General features: G+C 35.3%; 1 protein-coding gene across 1 annotated transcript in view; it reads left to right on the top strand.

Moving 5' to 3' along the window:
* DCK (deoxycytidine kinase) overlaps window positions 1-17,284 on the top strand; it is a 30,077-nt gene extending 12,793 nt beyond the window's left edge. Inside the window, exons 3-7 of the mRNA XM_059159591.1 lie at window positions 8,016-8,209; window positions 9,205-9,352; window positions 12,212-12,327; window positions 13,057-13,147; window positions 15,074-17,284. Of these exons, the coding sequence (XP_059015574.1) occupies window positions 8,016-8,209; window positions 9,205-9,352; window positions 12,212-12,327; window positions 13,057-13,147; window positions 15,074-15,100 (576 nt within the window). The 3' untranslated portion in view covers window positions 15,101-17,284. The remainder of the gene's footprint in view (window positions 1-8,015; window positions 8,210-9,204; window positions 9,353-12,211; window positions 12,328-13,056; window positions 13,148-15,073) is intronic.
* Window positions 17,285-20,045: the final 2,761 nt, after the last annotated feature.

Below are 20,045 nucleotides of genomic sequence, written 5' to 3'. Positions count from 1 at the left end.
CCCCTGAAGCTGTTTTTGAATATGATTTACTTTAAAATACATGACCACAATCATCTACCACCTTTCTGAAGAACTGGGGAAGTGTGTAAAAGCTGGTGTCATTACTGAAAGAAATATAATGTGACCTGGCATTTCTGTTTTATTGGATTGTTTTGATTTTTTTTTTTTTTCACACTGTAGGTTTATACTTGTTTTTTGGTCTACTCATAGACCCTCTTTGAGGGGCAGTAGCTGACATCCAGGAAAGAAGTTTAGTTAAGAGAAAATGTTTTTTGATTGGTAAAATTTACCAAATTATTTTATGTTGCCAAACTCTGCTTGAATGACAATACGTGATGGAAATATGCTTAAAAAAAACACATTTACTTACCTTCGGGCTCTCTGCTCAGCAGGAAGCCTGTTTCCTCCTCTCTCTCTGCCTGCCTCTCTGCCTACTTGTGATCTCTGTCTGTCAAATAAATAAATAAAATATTTAAGAAAAAAAAAAAAAAGACCTTTTCTTTTAAGAAGGGATGTTTGTAATAGTTAAAAAGTACTGGATTAGGCATGCACAAATAAGCTGAGAAAAAGGAAGGAAACAAATCATTTGAGCAGCCCAAATGGAGGTCACAAAAATATGCATTAAAATGAATGTGGTTTCTTCATAGGGTATCTACTTAACACTTTTGACACAATCTAATAAACTTATTTTCTGATTAGAAGGGGCTATCAAGGGAGGGACTGTAAAGAGAGGGCCACATCGATGACCTGACATCTAAGGAAGAAATAGAAAAACAAAAATAGACAAGAACTAAAAACTAATACCAATTTGGGCTCATTTAGTATAAGATTGCATAGCAATATGAATACTTTGTGCCTGATATTTTATGTGTACATTGGAGGCTTGTGCTCTGTTCCTAATTTCTTTTATAAATCCAGCACTTGGTATTTATAAATTTATAAAGTTATCTAAGAATAAGCGTCTATTACTGAGTAGTTTCAAAATGCTATCCTTACGTGGGTAGGAAAATAAAATACATACTAGTGTCTTCTCCCTATAAAAAAATAACTACATAAAAAAAGTGGTTAAGTTGATAAACTTCATTTAGTTGAAAAGACTCACTTGTATGAAACATTTTTCTCCTGGAGGATGCTGAATAAATGGAAAGTCAGTTTATAATTAAATTAACAAAGCCTTTTTAATGAAACTTAAAAAATTCAGTCTTTAAGCAGTTTGGGAAGGCAACAAACTACACCTTTGTTTCAGTTCATCATCCGTTGAGAGTTTTTCTAAGCAGACCTATTGTTGACAGTTAGCTTCTTGCTATTTTATGCTTTTTTTTTTTTTTCTTCAATTTTGGGAAGAAGATTCAGTTAATATGTGGTTTGTGGTATGTAATTTAAATTCTGCCTGAGTGCCATGTGTTTGTGTGGTTTTTAGTTCTTAACTGAAACTTTGAGGTCAATATTTACACATCTGGATTTTTTTTCCCCCAGAGGAAAACCACCTACTTTGAGCGTGAACTTCTAGGAAGTGTTCAGGGGTGTTTCTTTGGACTAGGATTTGGAATAGGAATTAAGCCATCATATTTTATTCCTTGAAAGTTACTATACGAGATTGAAGACTTTTTATGACTTTTGGGGGGAATCTTTATATGGGTTCACATTACGGAAAAGGCTGAGAAAGCTGTCTTTGCCCATCAAAGGACCTATGAAGACAGCTTCTTATTTCTTCCTTTTGTCTGGGACTATCGATAACTATTTGCCCCTATAGTGCACATGGTGGATAAAATGTCTTTCTTTTAAAAACAGTAGTATTCAAGATAATCATCTGTTAGGGCAGAGCTCATTCTTGGTTTTCTGACAGGCAGAGAAATGATCATTTCTAGTTCACAAAGGGAGGACTTCTCTCCTAGGCTGTTTTCCATTCTGGTTGTCTGGACTATGAATAAAAACTCTTTGCTAAAGCAGTTGCAGTTGAACTAATAATAATGGGGTATGGTTCCTGTAAATGGAAACATCAGGTTTATATATTTGATTTGGTATGTGTTGAAACTTTTAGGGATTACTGTTGGGTCACTGGAATTTAGAGAGAGGGAATATTAGGAAGTGAGAATGACATATCCCAAGGTATGTGAGATTGTCCTTTTCCTTATAGATAAAATTGGAATTGGTTTTATTTTTCCTTCCTAAAATGGGCTTAAGAGTTTAAAAAGGGAAGCATATGCTTAATGATAAGATTATAGGTAAAATTCAGTGTCATTATATGTTGTTGCACTAAAATTTTATATATAATCTAAATACTTATAAACTCTAATTCAGCTACTATTTAGCCATGTAATCTTAGAAAGCACTTTAATTTTTCTAAACTTTTATCATTAAAATGGGAGTGATAATGGGAAAAATCAAGCTTGTGCAAGAATTAAATAAGAAAACAAAAATGAAAATCCACTGGGTTGGAAAGACAAGCTGTTGTATATTGTTAAAGTACATGCAATATTTGGGGAGTTTTTTTTTTTTTTTTTTAAAGATTTTATTTATTTGACAGACAGAGATCACAGGTAGGCAGAGAGGCAGGCAGAGAGAGAGGGGCGGCCCCTGGAGCAGAGAGCCTGATACTGGGCTCAATCCCAGGACACTGGGATCATGACCTGAGCCCAAGGCAGAGACTTTAACCCACTGAGCCACCCAGGTGCCCCATTTGGGGAGTTCTTATACTAAAAAATTTTTTGTTGTTTATCTGAAATTCAAATTTAACTTGAGGTCCTGGGTTTTGTTTTTTCTTTCTTAATCTGACAACTCTAATATTAAAGTATTCTAATACATTCTATTACTATGAAAGAAAGAAAGAATATTGCCACAAAGAGGAAGAAATATTGGTGACTTGTTTCTGTTCATCCTTTTATTTTGATTTGGAAAGTGTGGAATGGTAGGATTTATTGACTATGAACTATAGTAGTGAAGTGACAATGGACAGTCCTCAAATGCTCAAAATTATTTCCTATATATTTTACAAATTAGAGATTCATTTAGAATACCAGGTCTCTTTAAAAAGAAAGCCATGTTGTCGCAAATGGCAAGATTTCATTTCTTTTGATGGCTGCATATTATTCCATTGTGTATATATACCATATCTTCTTTACCCATTCATCTGTTGATGGACATCTAGGTTCTTTCTATAGTTTGGCTATTGTGGACATTGCTGCTATAAATATTTGGGTGCACGTGCCCCTTTGGATCACTACGTTTGTATCTTTAGGGTAAATACCCAGTAGTGCAATTGCTGCCCTTATCTTGCCATTTGCGACAACATGGATGGAACTAGAGTGTATCATGCTTAACGAAATAAGTCAAGCAGAGAAAGACAACTATCATATGATCTCCCTGATATGAGGAAGTGGTGATGCAACATGGGGGCTTAAGTGGGTAGGAGAAGAATCAATGAAACAAGATGGGATTGGGAGGGAGACAAACCATGAGTGACTCTTAATCTCACAAAACAAACTGAGGGTTGCTGGGGGGAGGGAGGTTGGGAGAAGGGGGGTGGGGTTATGGACATTGGGGAGGGTATGTGCTTTGGTGAGTGCTGTGAAGTGTGTAAACCTGGCGAATCACAGACCTGTACCCCTGGGGATAAAAATATATGTTTATAAAACATAAAAAATTAAAAAAAAAAGAAAAGAAAGCCACATATTAAATTAGGTATCCCCTAATGTATATTACTTTAATTGGACTATATAAAAATCTAATTACAAAACTTTATAGGTAGAGGGTATTGTTAAGTGAAATAAGTCAGAGAAAGGCAAATAAATAAAAAACAAAAAGCAAAATCAAATCTGTAAATACTGAGAACAAGCTGATGGCTTCCAGAGGGGAGAAAGATAGGAGATGGGCAAAATGGGTGTAGGGGAGTGGGAGATACATGCTTCTGGTCCTGGAATGAGTAAGTCACAGGAACAAAGGGCACAGCACAGGGAATACGGTCAATGATAGTATAAGAGTGTTGTACCGTGCCAGATGGTAGATACCCTTGTGGTGATCACAGTGTAAGACAGAGTTGTGTTGAATCACTATGCTATACAACTGAATTAATGTAACATTAATATTTTTTTGATATGAAAACCAAGCTGTACTGTGCCTATAGTTCTTCTCAGTAAAAATTTCCTAGAACCAAGTCCCCCATGCTTCCACTAGGTGGGATATATGGTCTCCATATCTAAATATTATATAAATACATATTTTTTTGCATATCTCATTTTGCACATCTTTTAATGTTTGACTTATTCCTGAGTTCTCACATCTGTTTCTACATTCAGACTGTTGCAGTATCATGTGTTACTTAGCTTCTAGAAAATTATACATTTGGAGCATTTGGGTGGTTCAGTCGGTTAAGCATCCAGCTTCTGCTCAGGTCATGATCTCAGGGTCCTGGGGATGAGCCTAGGATCAGGCTCCCTGCTGTCCCCCTGCTCCTGCTCTCTCTCTCTCTCTCTGTCAAATAAATAAACAAAATCTTCAGGAAAAAAAGATTATACATTCATGAGAGAATGAGAATGGAAAAAGGTACATTTATTATTAAAATATATATTTTTTTGGTATAGACCCCTGCAAGGATCTCAGGGACTTCTCAGGCATTCTCCGACCACACTTTGATGACCTCTGTTCTAGATAATATATTTAGCTATAGAAATTAAAGACTCAATAGAAATTCTAGAAAAAAAGATTCTTTAAAGAAACACCCTTCATCTAAAAGATTAATAATTCTACTGTGTCATCACATCTAGTTTGTGTTCATATTTCTCTTTTTGTCTCATAATTTTCTTGTAGATTTTTGATATCAAGAGTCAAACAAGGTTCACATATTATATTTAGTTGATATGCCTTTCAAATTTTAATCTATTGGTTCCTCTTCCTCTTTTCTCTTTGAAGTTTATTAGTTGAAGAAACTGGGTCATTTGTTCTTGTATAGTTTCCGTCATTCTGGTCTTGGCTGAGTGCATCTCTGTGGTATAGTTTAGCATGTTTCTCAATCTCTGTATTTCCTGTAAATTTGTAGTTAGATCTCTAGGGCTTTGATTAGATTTGGCGTTCTTTTTTGGCTAGACTTCTTAAGTGCCGATGTGTACTTTCTTCCACGAAGGAGGATGTCCTTTGTGATGTTAGAATCACTCTGTTCTGACTTGCATTTCCGGGGTCTGTTTAGGTTTTGTCAGCCTAATTCATACATTATATTAGCTCTTCTCTAATGATTTTAGGATCTATAGCTAATTGTGCCCTAATCTATCAGTTGGTATTAGAGAAGGTGATAGATATTCTAATAATCAAGGCTGTTGGCTGAGATTCTTCAGTCGAAGGAGATCTTTTCCTCATCTATTCCATTAATTTGAAATACCATTTGCATACAAAGGACCAGCATAAAATTTTGGATAACTTTTTCTCTATATCTAGAAATTTCCAGAATAATTAATTGGTTACCTAGAAACCTCCAAAGATGATTCAAGAGTTTGGTTTTTTCGTTTTCTGGTTTTCTTTAGTATTATGAATTTTTAATTTTTTTGCCTTCTATTCACCATTCTTTTCAGATGTTCAAAGGGTCCTATCTTTTTCTTTTTTAAGATTTTATTTATTTATTTGACAGGCAGAGATCACAAGTAGGCAGAGAGGCAGGCAGAAAGAGAGGGGGAAGCAAGCTCCCCATTGAGCAGAGAGCCCGATGTGGGGCTCGATCCCAGGACCCTGAGATCATGACCTGAGCTGAATGCAGGGGCTTTAACCCACTGAGTCACCCAGGTGCCCCAGGGGCCTATCTTCTTGACAAGTGGAAGCCCTTTCATAACTGGCTCCCTTGTCTGTGGTACAGCCTCAGCAGATTTTGATAGTTTACTTGTTTCCTGGAGCAAGATGTGTTAACCTCATCTTTTACATTTCTTTTTTCAGGCATGGAATCAGGTATGTGACACTAATTTTTTTCAGTGGGAAATGGTATTTAGAGATCATAATCTGGGTGACATTTATGTTTATTCCTAAAAGGTTGTCATTGTTTATACACCTTTTGGTGGATGGAGCTGGGAAAGCTGTTTTTTGGGTTTTTTTTTTAAACTATTTTATAGAAAGGAAAATTATTTATGAGTTCCAAATGCTACTTCAAATTCATTTATAATATTACAGAGATTCGGCACCTGAATGGCACAGCTGGTTTGGTGTCCTACTCTTGGTGTTGGCTCAGCTCATGATCTCAAAGTCATGAGTTTGGGTCCTATGTCAGACTCCGTGCTCAGCATGAAGTCTACTCGAGGATTCTTTCTTCCTCTGCCCCTTTTGCTCATGCTCTCCATCTCACGCTTGGGAAAAAAAAAAAAGATTACGGAGATTTTACTTTGTTTTTTTATTCTCCATTTTCTTAAACTGAAAATATTGTTTCCAACAATATGATTATGAAATCACAAGATTTTAGGGAGGACTTGTTCTGTTTTATTAGAAAATTGGGGCCTAAAATGCTTAGCGGGGTCAGGTAGCTGAACAAATGAGTCAGGCCTGTTGTGAGAATCAGCAGGGAATGACAGGGGCTGATGATGAACTGGAGGGCGTATGTCCCACCTAATGGAAGCATGTGTGATTTGGTTCTGGGTAATTTTTATTGAGAGGAACTATAGGCACAGTATTGCTTGGTTCTCACATTTAAAAAATTTTTTTTTCATTTGAGTGTAGTTGACACACAATGTCACACTAATTTCAGTTGTATAGCATAGTGATTCAACACAACTCTGTCTTACACTGTGCTCACCACAAGTGTATCTACCATCTGGCACCGTAAAACACTGTTACACTATCATTGACCGTATTCCCTGTGCTGTGCCCTTTGTTCCTGTGACTTACTCATTCCAGAACCAGAAGCATGTATCTCCCGCTCCCCTACACCCACTCCCCAAACCCATCTCCTATCTTTCTCCCCTCTGACAGCCATCAGCTTATTCTCTGTATTTATAGATTTGATTCTGCTTTTTGTTTACTTTTTTATTCATTTGTTTTTTTCAGATTCTACATATGAGTGAAATCATATATTTGCCTTTTACTGACTTATCTCACTTAACATAATACCCTCTAGGTCCATTTATTGTCACAAACAGCGTAACCTCATCCTTCTTTTGGCTGTATGTAATATTCCACTATATGTATTTTTATGATTTTTAAATATTTTTATATTTTATATATGTTTTTTATATATATATCACATTTTCCTTATCCACATCCATTATCCATTCCTTTATATATATCACATTTTCCTTATCCATTTCCTTATCCATGAGTGGATAAGGAAAATGTTGACACTAATGTTGTTTCCATATCTTGACTCTTTGTAAATAAGGCTGCAATAAAAAAGGATGTGTATATTTTTTTCAATTAGTGTTTTTGTTTTCTTTGGGTACATACCCAGTAGTGGAATTACTGAATCATATGGTTATTCTATTTTTAATTTTTTGAGAGACCTCTCTACTGTTTTCTACAGTGGCTGTACCAATTTACATTCCCACCAATAGTGTATGAGGATTCCTTTTCCTCCACATCCTTGCCAACACTTACTATCTTTTTTGATTTTAGCCATTCCGACAGGTACACAGTCATATCTCATGGTTTTGATTAGTATTTCCTGTGCCTCTTCCTGCTGTGCTCTCTCTCTCAAATAAATAAATAAAATCTTAAAAGAAAAAAAAGAGTTAAATAAATATTGACAACTAATTCAGAATTTTAAAAGGGCTAAACAAGTATTTTCTGCCATAGGCTTTTAGTTTTGTGACTTCTTGTGGAAACGCTCTAAGGAACTGATGGTTAAGCTAGCCTTTCAGATTCTTCTAGACCTCAGGCAACCTGAGAACTGCAATGGGAAAGAGCGGGAGGAAGAGGACTTAATCATCTTGATTTTGCTAGTTGCGATGCATTTGTTTATCTAACTTCTCTTTTTGAACTTTAAAAAAATTTTTAAATAGCTTTATTGAGCATTCATTCTGCTTTTTGTTTCTTTTTCAAATTCAAAATAGGAACTGACGACATCTCAGGAAAGTGGTGGAAATGTTCTTCAGATGATGTATGAGAAACCTGAACGATGGTCTTTTACCTTCCAGTCATATGCCTGCCTCAGTCGAATACGAGCCCAGCTTGCCTGCCTTGATGGCAAGCTCAAAGACGCAGAGAAACCTGTATTATTTTTTGAGCGATCTATATATAGTGACAGGTATATATAAATGTCTTGCACTTGTCATTCTGGAATCGTGGCATGGAACTGGAATTTTTTTTTCTATTTCTGGTAATCAAAGGAGTAAGAGGCTATGCTGAGGATTTGAGATGGAACATTTCCTTTAGCAGTTTGGTAATAAAGACATTAGGGAAGTTCTAGCATTCATAATTGCTAGCTTCCATGGAGACTTTGGGGACCATGGTAGCCATATCATTCAAATTTATGGAGAAGTTTTTTTTTCTTCCAACCCTTTTAAAATTTTCATCTACCCTGGTTAAATCTGGATCTGTATTCAAGACTTGCTTCTTGAGCAAGATCAGAAATCTCTAAGGGTTACCCTGCTTATGTAAGGATTCTTTTAAGCTAGAGAGTTGGTGCAAAACAGATATTCACAAACTTTGGTCACAGGATCCCTTTCCATTCTTTGTAATTCTTGAAGAGCCCAAAGAGCTTTGTGTCTTATTGATATTCATGTTAAAAATTAAGATTGAGGAATATAAAGAACATTTACTAATTTATTTAAAATTAGTAATATAAACCCATTACATATCAGCATAAATAACACACTTATAAAAATTATATTTTTCAAAACAAAGAAATTAGTGAGAAGAGGCTTGTATTGTATTTTGCAAATCTCTATAAATGTCTAACTTAATGGGAGACAGCTGGATACTCATTTATGCTTCTATAGTCAATCTGTGTACCATGTTCTTTTGGTTGAAGTATTATACATACAGTAATCTGGCCTCACGGAACTCTTGGAAAGACCTTGGGGACTACCAGGGGTCCCGACCCTACCTTTTTGAGAACTGATGGCCAAGAACATATTTCTTGTAGTTGGAGATACTCTATTAATTGTTTTTCTGCTAACTCATTATCTGCCATAGATTTTTGGAGAATATTCTATGTCCATTTAATAGATTTATTTTCTCTTTTCTATTTCTTTGTGTTTTGTGGAAAGGAATTATGTTTTGATGAGGACTCTCTTTCAGGTATGTCTTTGCATCGAATTTGTATGAATCTGACTGCATGAATGAAACAGAGTGGACAATTTATCAAGACTGGCATGACTGGATGAATCAACAGTTTGGCCAAAGCCTTGAACTAGATGGAATCATTTATCTTCGAGCCACTCCAGAGGTGAGACTCAGTAAAAATTTGCTTGCTGCAGTACCTGGGTGACTCAATCAGTTAAACGTCTGTCTTTGGCTCAGTTCATGATTCCAGAATCCCAGGATCGAGCCCCATGTCAGGCTCCCTGATGCTCAGTGAAGAGTCTGCTTCTCCCTCTCCTGCCCCTCCCCTTGCGTGTGCGCTCTCTCTCTCACTCACTCTCTCTCAAATAAATAAAATCTTCAAAAAAAGTGTTTTAAAAAAATTTGCTTGCTCCATTGATAATTTAAAGTAATATTTAGAAGTCCTTTTAGTGGTATGCAGTGAAGGCAATTTAGTTCAACTCCACTCCCTACTTTCTATTCCCACATCCAAATTAGAAGCTGCGTAGATAGAAGGATTCTCTTTTCTCAGCAAAGCAGAAACCCACATTTAGCAAGTTGCTCTTTTAGGCCCTACTCTGTGCTTCCTCAGTTTTGTTCTTCATTATTTCTTCCTAACTTTGGGAAGTTGGTCTCTTATCTATCACAGCTAGATTTAAAAATTTGCTCAGTGGGGGACCTGGGTGGCTCAGTGGGTTAAGCCTCTGACTTTGGCTCATGTCATGATCTCAGAGTCCTGGGATCGAGCCCCACCCACGTTGGGCTCTCGGCCCAGCAGGGAGCCTGCTCCCCCCCCCCCTTCTGCTCTGCCTACTTGTGATCTCTCTCTCTCTCTCCCTCTGTCAAATAAATAAATAAAAATCTTAAAAAAAAAATTTTGCTCAAGCATCCCTTAGAATATAGGTTTGTTTTCTTTTCTTTTTTTTTAAAGCTTTTATTTATTTATTTTTTTTTTTGTGAGAGAGAGAGCACAAGTAGGCAGAGTGGCAGGCAGAGGCAGATAGAGAAGCAGGCTCCCTGCTGAGTCCCAATGTAGGACTCGATCCCAGGATCCTGGGATCATGACCCGAGCTGAAGGCAGCCACTCAACCAACTGAGCCAACTAGGTGCCCCAGAATATAGGTTTCTTGATGTGAGACCAGATATTTTAGTTACTGAATTTGCATTGCCTAGAATAGAGCCTAGGTACATAGTAGGAGCTCAGCAAATACTTGTGAGTGAATTGCAAAGTTGATGGAGGTCCATTTCAAGAAATCTTTTATGTTTTCATGGCTTGGGCTGGATAGTGGCTTCAGTTGAGAAGAGATTTAGAGAACCCTTGCCACTTTCAGTTAAGGGAGCTTACTTGAAAATGTGACTTTCATTATAGATTATAACATTGCCCTTCTTTTTTTTTTTTTTTAAGATTATATTTATTTTGGTTTATTTGTGAATTGTGCTGTGAATTGTGTAAGACTGATAATTCACAGACCTGTGCCCCTGAAACAAATAATACATTATATGTTTTTTAAAAAAAGATTGTGTCTGGTTTTTTTTTTGTTGTTGTTGTTTTTTGTTTGTTTTTTTTGCGGGGCTTGATCCCAGGACCTTGGGATCATGACCTGAGCTGAAGGCAGAGGCTTTAACCCACTGAGCCTCCCAGGTGCCCCTATAAACAGACTTTTTTTTTTAATAATTTTTTATTTTTTTATAAATATATATTTTAATCCCCAGGGGTATTATCTGTGAATCGCCATGTGTCTGTTTTTTTATTTTATTTTTTACTTTTTAAGATTTTATTTATTTATTTGACAGAGATAGCAAGAGAGGGAACACAAGCATGGGGGAGCTGGACAGGAGAAGCAAGCTGGAGAAGGAAAAGCTGGCTGGAGAGGGTGAAGCAGGCACCCACTAAGCAGGGAGCCCTATGCTGGGCTCTGTCCCAGGACCCTGGGATCATGACCTGAGCCGAAGGCAGACATCCAATGACTGAGCCACCTAGGCATCCCAAATATTGTATTTATTTATCTGAGAGAGAGAGAGAGAATGAGAGACAGCACAGGCAGGGAGGAGTGGGAGAAGCAGTTGCCCTCCTGAGCAGGGAGCCCAATTCGGGGCTCGACCCCAGGACTCAAGATCATGCCCCGAGCTGAAAGCAGATGCTTAACTGAGTGAGCCATCCAGGTGCCCCCATTCCTGTTTATATATGAAATTATGTAATGAATCCAGGAGGTGGATTCCTTTCATAAAGCTAACCTAAGAGCTTACATTATTAGCAGATTTCTGGTTTTCCTGCTTCCATTCCGGTTTTTATGTTTTTTTCTTCCCCTGTCTTCCCTAAACCACAGAGTAGGCTCTGATGAATATGAATGCCGTGACTACTAGCCAGAAAGAATACTGTGTTGCTACTGAAGCTGAATTTTCAGAGAAACTAGGTTTCTGATTCCAATTGATGATTTTGTTCTTCTTTTTAATATCAAGAAAGCCAGAATTTAATATAATAATTTTGAAATTCACTTCTATTTTTGAAAATAATTTTTATTTTTAATTATAAAAAATAGTAAATGCAAATGTAGAACATAAAGAATATAATAATCTCATTTTGCTAGAAAATATAGTATCTTCAAGTCTATAAACACAAAACTTTATTTCATCAATATTATTTATAATATCTTTTGATTGTAGGATATTTAAGTATTTGAAAAGAAGATTTATAATAAATTTTGAAGCATAGTTTGTGTATTGAACTTCTTACCAAATTTACTTTATACAGTATTTTTTAAATAGGGATCCCATAAGTTTATAGATTTATTCTGAAAGTACTACTTGATTTAGAACCACCAAATGGTTAGAACCACCAAATTTTTCTACAAGTAGGAAAAAAATGAACTATTTCAATTTTCTGGAAGGCATAAATGGAGATTTTTGTCTAGCATAACTAAAGAGACACTAGAGAAGAAGTATTTAATGATCGCAGACAAGAATAATTGTTCCTTGCCCCCAACCCCTTTCTGTTTGCTTTTAGAAATGCTTGAATAGAATATATTTACGGGGAAGAAATGAAGAACAAGGCATTCCCCTTGAATATTTAGAGAAGCTTCACTATAAGCATGAGAGCTGGCTACTGCATAGAACACTGAAGTAAGTTATTTACTATTTATTTTAAAGACCTTTATCAAATTTTAATCTAAAACATGTACATATTTTCATTTTCAGCCATTTTTATTTTAAACTAGTATTATAGGATCTCCCAGAATTAGGTGTGAGTTTTGGTTCTTTTTATTTTAATGAGATCCTATTTTCTTGAAATTTTTGTAGTTAATCTCTTCCAGTGGTATTGATAGCCTAATATATGGAAATTAAATGGTAAAGTTGGAAATTTATGAGTGCATTACTTAGGTACTCTTTTTCAGAGAGAATTTAAGATACTTCAAATTTAATTTTTAGATCAAGGCTTTGGAGGTAGTATCGTACAGTTGTTAACAGCACAGACTTTGTTGTCATTATTAGTCAGATCTTGGGTCCGATTTGTTAGTGTGTAACCTTAGGCATCCTTTGAACCTCAGAGTGATTTCCTTGAGCTTTAGTTTTCTCATCTTCTCAATGCAAACATTCCTTAGTTTATGGGAGTTTTTGGTTTTTGAGAAGAATTACATGTCACAATGCCTAGCTTTATTTTTTTATACTTGAGATTTTTAGTTACTATTAGTATTGAAGGGGTTTCCAAGTACTTGCTGGATAAATTTAAAGTAAAATGATTGACAACATTTTGAATTCCCAGAGATAATATAGGAGTGAATTTTTAGTGCTTGTCTTTTATTTATTGCTTTTTCTAATTATTTTGTTCATCTCTCTCTTGTTTTACAACAGAACCAACTTTGATTTTCTACAAGAGATCCCTATCTTAACATTGGATATTAACGAAGACTTTAAAGACAAACATGATGGTCTGATTGAAAAGGTAGATTTATACAAAGACTATACACTAACATGATTTGTCCTGTCTAGAAGTATTATAACTTGTGAAAAAATGATTTTCTAGGAGAAAAATATGCATAAAATTACAATAAGAGACAATTAAGAGCTTTAGAGGGATTTAGACCTCAAATTCTAATCCTAAGTTTAAATTCTAGCTTAGTGGCCTTACCTAGAATGAGGAGGTTCTTTTATCTATTCATCCCTTTATCTGTAATATAGGGATAATCACATTAACGAAAATTCTTGCTCACTCCCTTCTCTTCTGCTTTGTTCCCGCTTCTTCCCCTCTTCCCTCCATCACCAGTCTTTAGGTAGTTGAATAATAAACTAACTTGTGAAATTAAATCCATCTTTTGCAACTAAATTCAGTATGGAAGATATTTGAAGTTGTAGGATAATGATTTCATCCATTTTTATATGAGCTAAAGTCTTGAGATTAAAGGACTTTTAGTTTTGACTTTATGTGGGACCTTGTCAGTGATGAGTCGGCATCGCCTGATCATCGAGTCATTGTCTTAATCAGAGTTCCGCTGTCTTCCATGTGTTTGGGAGCTGATTACACTCTGTTAAAGAGTGACATCTGTACTGATAAAGGGGCTGGGAGAAAATCTATTGATGTGCACTTGAGAGAGAATAGTAATGGGGATTGTATAATAAATATCCCACTATCCATATTAATTAACTTAGTGATGATCCAATTTCTAAAAACAAAGCCATATTTTTTTGGTTTGTTTAGTTTTAAGAGAAATTTAATTTTTTTCTCCTTCCTAAAATGCCTGCTATTTACTGTAACAGAAACCTGACGTTCATAAAATATATATATCAAGAATTTTGAAAATCTCAACATTTATTATTAACTACTCTGTAAGCATATGATTGTTTTTCTCATGATAGAAAAAAGTAAAGCATATCTGGAAAATTCAGATGACCTCTTTATACCATAATGATGTTAAAAATATAGGATATAGTTCATTTATAATACTATGAAAATAAATGAAATAAAATTAAATCAGCCATTGTAATTCTAACAGCCAACCAACATTTTAACTGAGTCAATCTGTAAAACCACTTTTTAATCTTATCTAACACTTCTGTGTTTTGACTAAGAATAGTCTTTAAATGTTATTGTTTACATTTACTTTCATTAATAATGCTAATAATTGGCCTTTTTTTTCTTATTGAAATACATAACTGACATACAATGTTTTATATAGTTTCAAGTGTACAACATACTGATTCAACAAGTCTATATATTACTCAGTGCTTACTGCCATAAGTGTAGTCACCCTCGGTCACCATATGACATTATTACAATAGTTATTTTTTAGGTATATCTTTCTTAGGTATTTAAGTATTTTTACAAGGCAATAATCTTTGTTTCTTCAGAAGAATTACTGCGTCATCTAGAATTTATGGAGAACAGAATCTTTGCATTGTGATGTCGGTCAGTTGGTTAGGTCCATTCACAACTTACATGACCTTTCCTTGCATATTAACATTACGGATTTGCATACATGATTCAGATTTGTGCTTCAGAAAAATTGCAAGTTTTAAGTGTCTGGACCTTTGAGAGTTGTTTAAACCATCACAATTACTAATATATTTGGTGCTAAAGCTGCATGTCCCTGATCAATGTTATTATAAAGAGATTATGAAATTTGTGTTATGGTTGTTAGAGAACTGTATCAATCTTAGATGTAAATTTAATAACTCCTGTAATGATATTTTAGGTCATTTATCTTTTACTACTGAAGTATTAATATATCTTTTGAAAATAAATGCTATGGCTTTGTGTTGGAGTTAGTTATACAGTTGGGTTCTTCAGCAGTTATTACTATTAAATAGAGATGAATACAAGATATTTCAAATTAGCCAAGGAATTACATTAATATTTATTTCCTCCCCTCAGGTCAAAGAATTTTTGAGCACTTTGTGATTTTGCTGAAGACTACAGGCAGCCAAATGATTCCAGATACTTCAGCTTTGTGTATCTTCGTAGCTCAGTATTCATACAAGTCTCTAGAAAACCCAGGTTTTTTACCATTTTTGTTCCAAGAAAAAAATTGTTTTGATGAATTCTATGTAAAAGTTTATGAGCTGTTTCTTTTCTTTTTTGCCTTAAAAAAATAAGACATCTAATTATCTCTCACAACAAAAGGTCTGGAGGTAGATGGTTCCAGTGTTAGTACTGCCTAAACTACATCACAAAGGACCCAGCCTCCTTCTGTCTTTCCCCTTGTTATTCTCCTCAGCAGGTTGGCTTCCCCCCTCCCCTCACCAGTTTCTTAACTGGGAGCTTTAATGGTATATAGTCAATGGTAATGTACCCTGTGTAAATTAATGTACCTATTGCAAGCTGGAAAGTGGAATTTAAGGAGCCGCTATAAAAGGATTATGAAGTTTTAAATACTTTTGATCAAGTGTCTCCCCTACCATCTTAATTTATGTGGAAGATAAAACCATTTTAGTATTTAATCACTTCAGTGATATTTATGAATGTGTCTAAAATTCGTTCATTAAGGAGCAGGTCAGACTTTGCTCCCATTTTGTAATGGCATAAACTATCTTACAAGTATTTAATCTTTTTTTCTGCTTTTGTTTCCACATCTGTGGTATGGGTGAGACTACATCTTTTTCTATGGGATTTTAGAGGATTAAAGCAGAAATGATAACCCAAAATGTTTCTGTACTTAAAAGATAAATGAGGGGTGCCTGGCTGGCTCAGTTGCTTAAGTGTCTGCCTTTGGCTCAGGTCATGATTCCAGGGTCCTGGGATCGAACCAGGCTCCCTGCTTCTCCCTCTCTTACTCTCCCTTGCTTGTGTTCCGTTTCTCACTGTCTCTCTCTCTCTCGCTCGCTGTTTAATAGATTAATAAGACCTTAAAAAAAAAAAAAATCTTCTAAAAAAAAAAAAAGAAAAAAGTATAAAGATTCAATTTATATGGAGCCTGAAGTAGCTACCTACATTCTCTCAGGCCATTCTTTTAGAATGGACTATTACTCTTATAGTTAAAAGATTGGTTTAAAATATGATTGTCTTTAACTCATTGGAGGTGAAGGTATAGTTTTCCCTAAATTTCTTCCCATTTTTATTGGTAAAAATTTAGTGGACCAGAGCAAGGGATAAGTTTTTCTATTTTATTTTTTGTTGACCCTGTGCTGGGAATGAGTTGTTTTCATTACCTTTATAGTTGGTGAGAGTCAGAAGAGAAATTGAAGACAAGACAAGATGATCTTCTTAGCAGTATAGTCTCTTTTATTCCAGCTCTTACTTTCTGCCGTACCCTGCTTTCCCTGCTGTCTGGATTAATTAGGCAGCCTGCTATTTTCTTCTTCTTCTTCTTTTTCTTTCTTTTTTTTTTTTAGTAATCTCTGTACCCATCGTGTGTCTCCAACCCATGACATCAAGATCAAGAGTTGCATGCTTTTCTGACTGAGCCAGACCCGCACCCTGGTGGCCTGCTATTTTAAAGTTTAAATGAAAGTCACACATTTCTACTTTGAGAACATCATGACCACTCGTCACTTCACAGTTTGCTCTGCTTCTCTGTAGGGTTAGACCCTAAGGTTTTTTCCTTCTCCTTTAAATGACTGATAAAAATCATCTTGTTTTATATGTTCTGTATCTTGAAAGCATTATCATTTTTGTTAAATATATCTTAGGAAATATATATAATAAAGAAGACAAAGAGGTAGAGTAGTTGTAACTTTTAAAAGCTGCATGGGTTCATTTTATTAGGTCTGTAGATAAAGGTTTTTTTTCCCCTCAAGTTTGTTTAGGTAAGGTGTGTAGTGTTTTTTCTATGTATTTAATCTTTCTACTTGACATTTTGGAAAAATTCTGTGTTTGAAAGGAGGGGAAGAGTCACTTTAACTTTGAAACTTATTTTCCTTTTTAAAATGTCATTTTTTGTTTTGGTTTTTAGATAATCAAGGATGATAATTTTGTAGGTTAAACATTCCAGATGCACTGATCTTTGAAAGGGAGACTGTCTCAAGTCCTACACTCACCATGAATATTGAAACTATTACATGATATTGTACAGGGTGTTTTTGTTTGTGTGTGATACAAATGAATTTTCTTACTAAATATTAGCTTAATAAATAAGTATAAACCTCATGTACTGTGATGGAGCTATACTCATTGAAATGATTATATCTTTTTAAAATTAAAATTCTACTTTAAAAAAATTATGAATATAAAAAAAGGTGACTGGTTTAAATAACATTGATTCTGTTTTAAGTGAAGACATAGAGATAGAGACATTAGAGATTTTTAGTAACCTCTAGAAATGTTTACCTTTATGCCTTCTATAATCTGTAGAATTGAATAAAAGCTTTAAAAAATAAAAGCTTTAGAAATTTGTTATGACTCCAAATAAAAGCTGTACCATTAGGTGGGTACAAGAGTATTGAGCCTAGTGGTTTGTATTTTTTTTGGATCCTATTTCCTATGTCAGATCAACCTTATGTACTATTTTTTAGAGTTGACCCTTTTACGAAGGTAATTTTAATTGTGCAAACAGTCCCTCATCAGAATATTTTTATCATCTATGTCTGAAAGTTTGAGCAGAACCCCCTAGAAATTAGGTGTGTCTTATTTTATTTTTATTCTATTTTTATTTTTATTTTTTAAGATTTTGTTTATTTATTTATTTCTCAGAGAGAGAGCGCGAGAACGCACAAACAGGCAGAGTGACAGGCAGAGGCAGAGAGAGAAGCAGGCTCCCCGCCCAGCAAGGAGCCCAATGTGGGACTCTATTCCAGGACCCTGGGATCATGAACAGAGCGGAAGGCAGTGGCCTAACTGACTGAGCCACCCAGGCGTCCCAGGTGTGTCTTATTTTAAAGGACAAAGTCCCAAAGTATTTTTTATAGAGATATATAAATTTTATTACCTTCAGAAATGCTAAACCAGATTACAGAACTTACTTGGATTTTACCAGTCTCTCTCTCTCTTTTTTTTACTTTTTAAAAAATACTTTATTTTTTAGAGCAGTTTTAGGTTCACAGTAAAATTATGTAGGAAGTACAATTTCCATATACTCTTTTCTCCCATATTTGTATAGCCTTTTTCACCATCAACATCCTCCACCAGAGTGGTACCCTTGTTTTAATCAAGGAACCTACATCAACAGATCATCACTCAAAGTCCACAGTTTACATTAAGGTTTATTCGGTGTTGTGCATTTGTGGGTTTTGACAAATGAATAATGACATATATCCACCACTGTAGTATCATACAAAATAGTTTTATAGCCCCCCAAATCCACTTTGCTCTGTTCATCACCCCCACCCAACCTCTGGCTACCACTAATCTTTTAATTGTCTATATAGCTTTGCATTTTGTAGAACATCGTTTAGTTGGAAGCATTTAGTATGTAGCCTTTTCAGATTGGCTTCTACTTAGTAATTTACATTTAGTTTCCTCCATGGCTTCTTTTCATGGCTTGATAGCTTGTTCTTTTTTTTTAAGCACTGAATTATCCATTGTCTCCATAAACTGTAGTTATCCACTCCCCTGCTGAAGGACATTTTAGTTGCTTCCAAGTTTTGGCAGTTATGAATAAAACTGCTATAAACATGTGTGTAGATTTTTGCGTGGACAAAAGTTTTCAGGTCACTTGGGTGAATACCAAGGAGTACAATTGCTGGATTGCTTGATAAGAGGGGGGCATCTGGGTGGTTCAGTGGGTTAAACCTCTGCCTTCAGCTCGGGTCATGATCTCAGGGTCCTGGGATCGAGCCCCACATCAGGTTCGTTGCTCAGCGGGGACCCTGCTTCCCCTGCTTTTTCTCTGCCTGCCTCTCTGCCTACTTGTGGTCTCTCTCTGTGTCAAATAAATAAGTAAAATCTTAAAAAAAAAAGTGTGTTTAGGTTTTTAAGAAATTTCATAAGTGCCTCCCAAAATGGTTGTTTCATTTTGCTGTCTTACTAGTAACGAATATGAGTTCCTGTTGCCTCACAACCTTGCCAGTACTTGATATTGTCAGTGGTTTGGATTTTGGCCATTCTAATAGGTATATTATATCTATTAGATATAATAGATATAATAGATAATAGATATAAATTGCAGTTTCCTAATGACATGATATTAACCATCTTTTTAAATGTTTATTTGCCAACTGTATATCTTTAGTGAGGTGTCTTTCTTTGGCCCATTTTTAATTGGGTTTATTTTCTTACTGAGTTTTAAGAGTTCTTTGTATACTTCAGATAACAGTCTTTCATATTTTAATTTTTTTATTAACATATAAGGTATTTTTTGTTCCAAGGGTATAGGTCTTACACACTTCACAGCGCTCACCACAGCACATCCCTCCCCAATGTCCATCCCCAGCCCCCCCAGCCCTCCCAACCCCCTCCGCTCCAGCAACACAGGTTCAGATAACAGTCCTTCATCAAATATGACATTTGGAAATATTTTCTCCCAGTCCATTGTTTATCTTACATCTTGACATTGTTTTTCACAGAACAGAATTTTTTTTTTTTTTTCAGAACAGAAATTTTTAATTTTAATTAAGTCCATCTTAGTATTTCTCTTGTGCATTATATCTTATGTCGTTTCTTTTTGTTGTTGTTGTTTTGGGGTGGTTTTTTTTTTTTTTGGTCCTGTATCTTGTTTCTAAAAAGTCATTGCCATACCCAAGGTCATCTAGGGGTTCTCCTGTGTTATCTTCTAAAAGTTTTAGAACTACATTTTACATTTAGGTCTCTGATCCATTTTGAGTTAATTTTTGTGAAGGGCATAGAGTCAACATCTAGATTCCTTTTTTTGTTTCTGGATGTCCAATTGTTCCAGCACCATTTGTTGGAAAGATAATCTTTGCTTCACTTCGCTCCTTTGTTGAAGATCAGTTGACTATGTATACATTGATCT

The sequence above is a fragment of the Mustela lutreola genome, chromosome 1, assembly GCF_030435805.1.
Source record: "Mustela lutreola isolate mMusLut2 chromosome 1, mMusLut2.pri, whole genome shotgun sequence".
NCBI classification, from domain to species: Eukaryota; Metazoa; Chordata; class Mammalia; order Carnivora; family Mustelidae; genus Mustela; species Mustela lutreola.
Note: the sequence above shows the minus strand (reverse complement) of the source record. Positions and strands in the feature narration are given on the sequence as shown.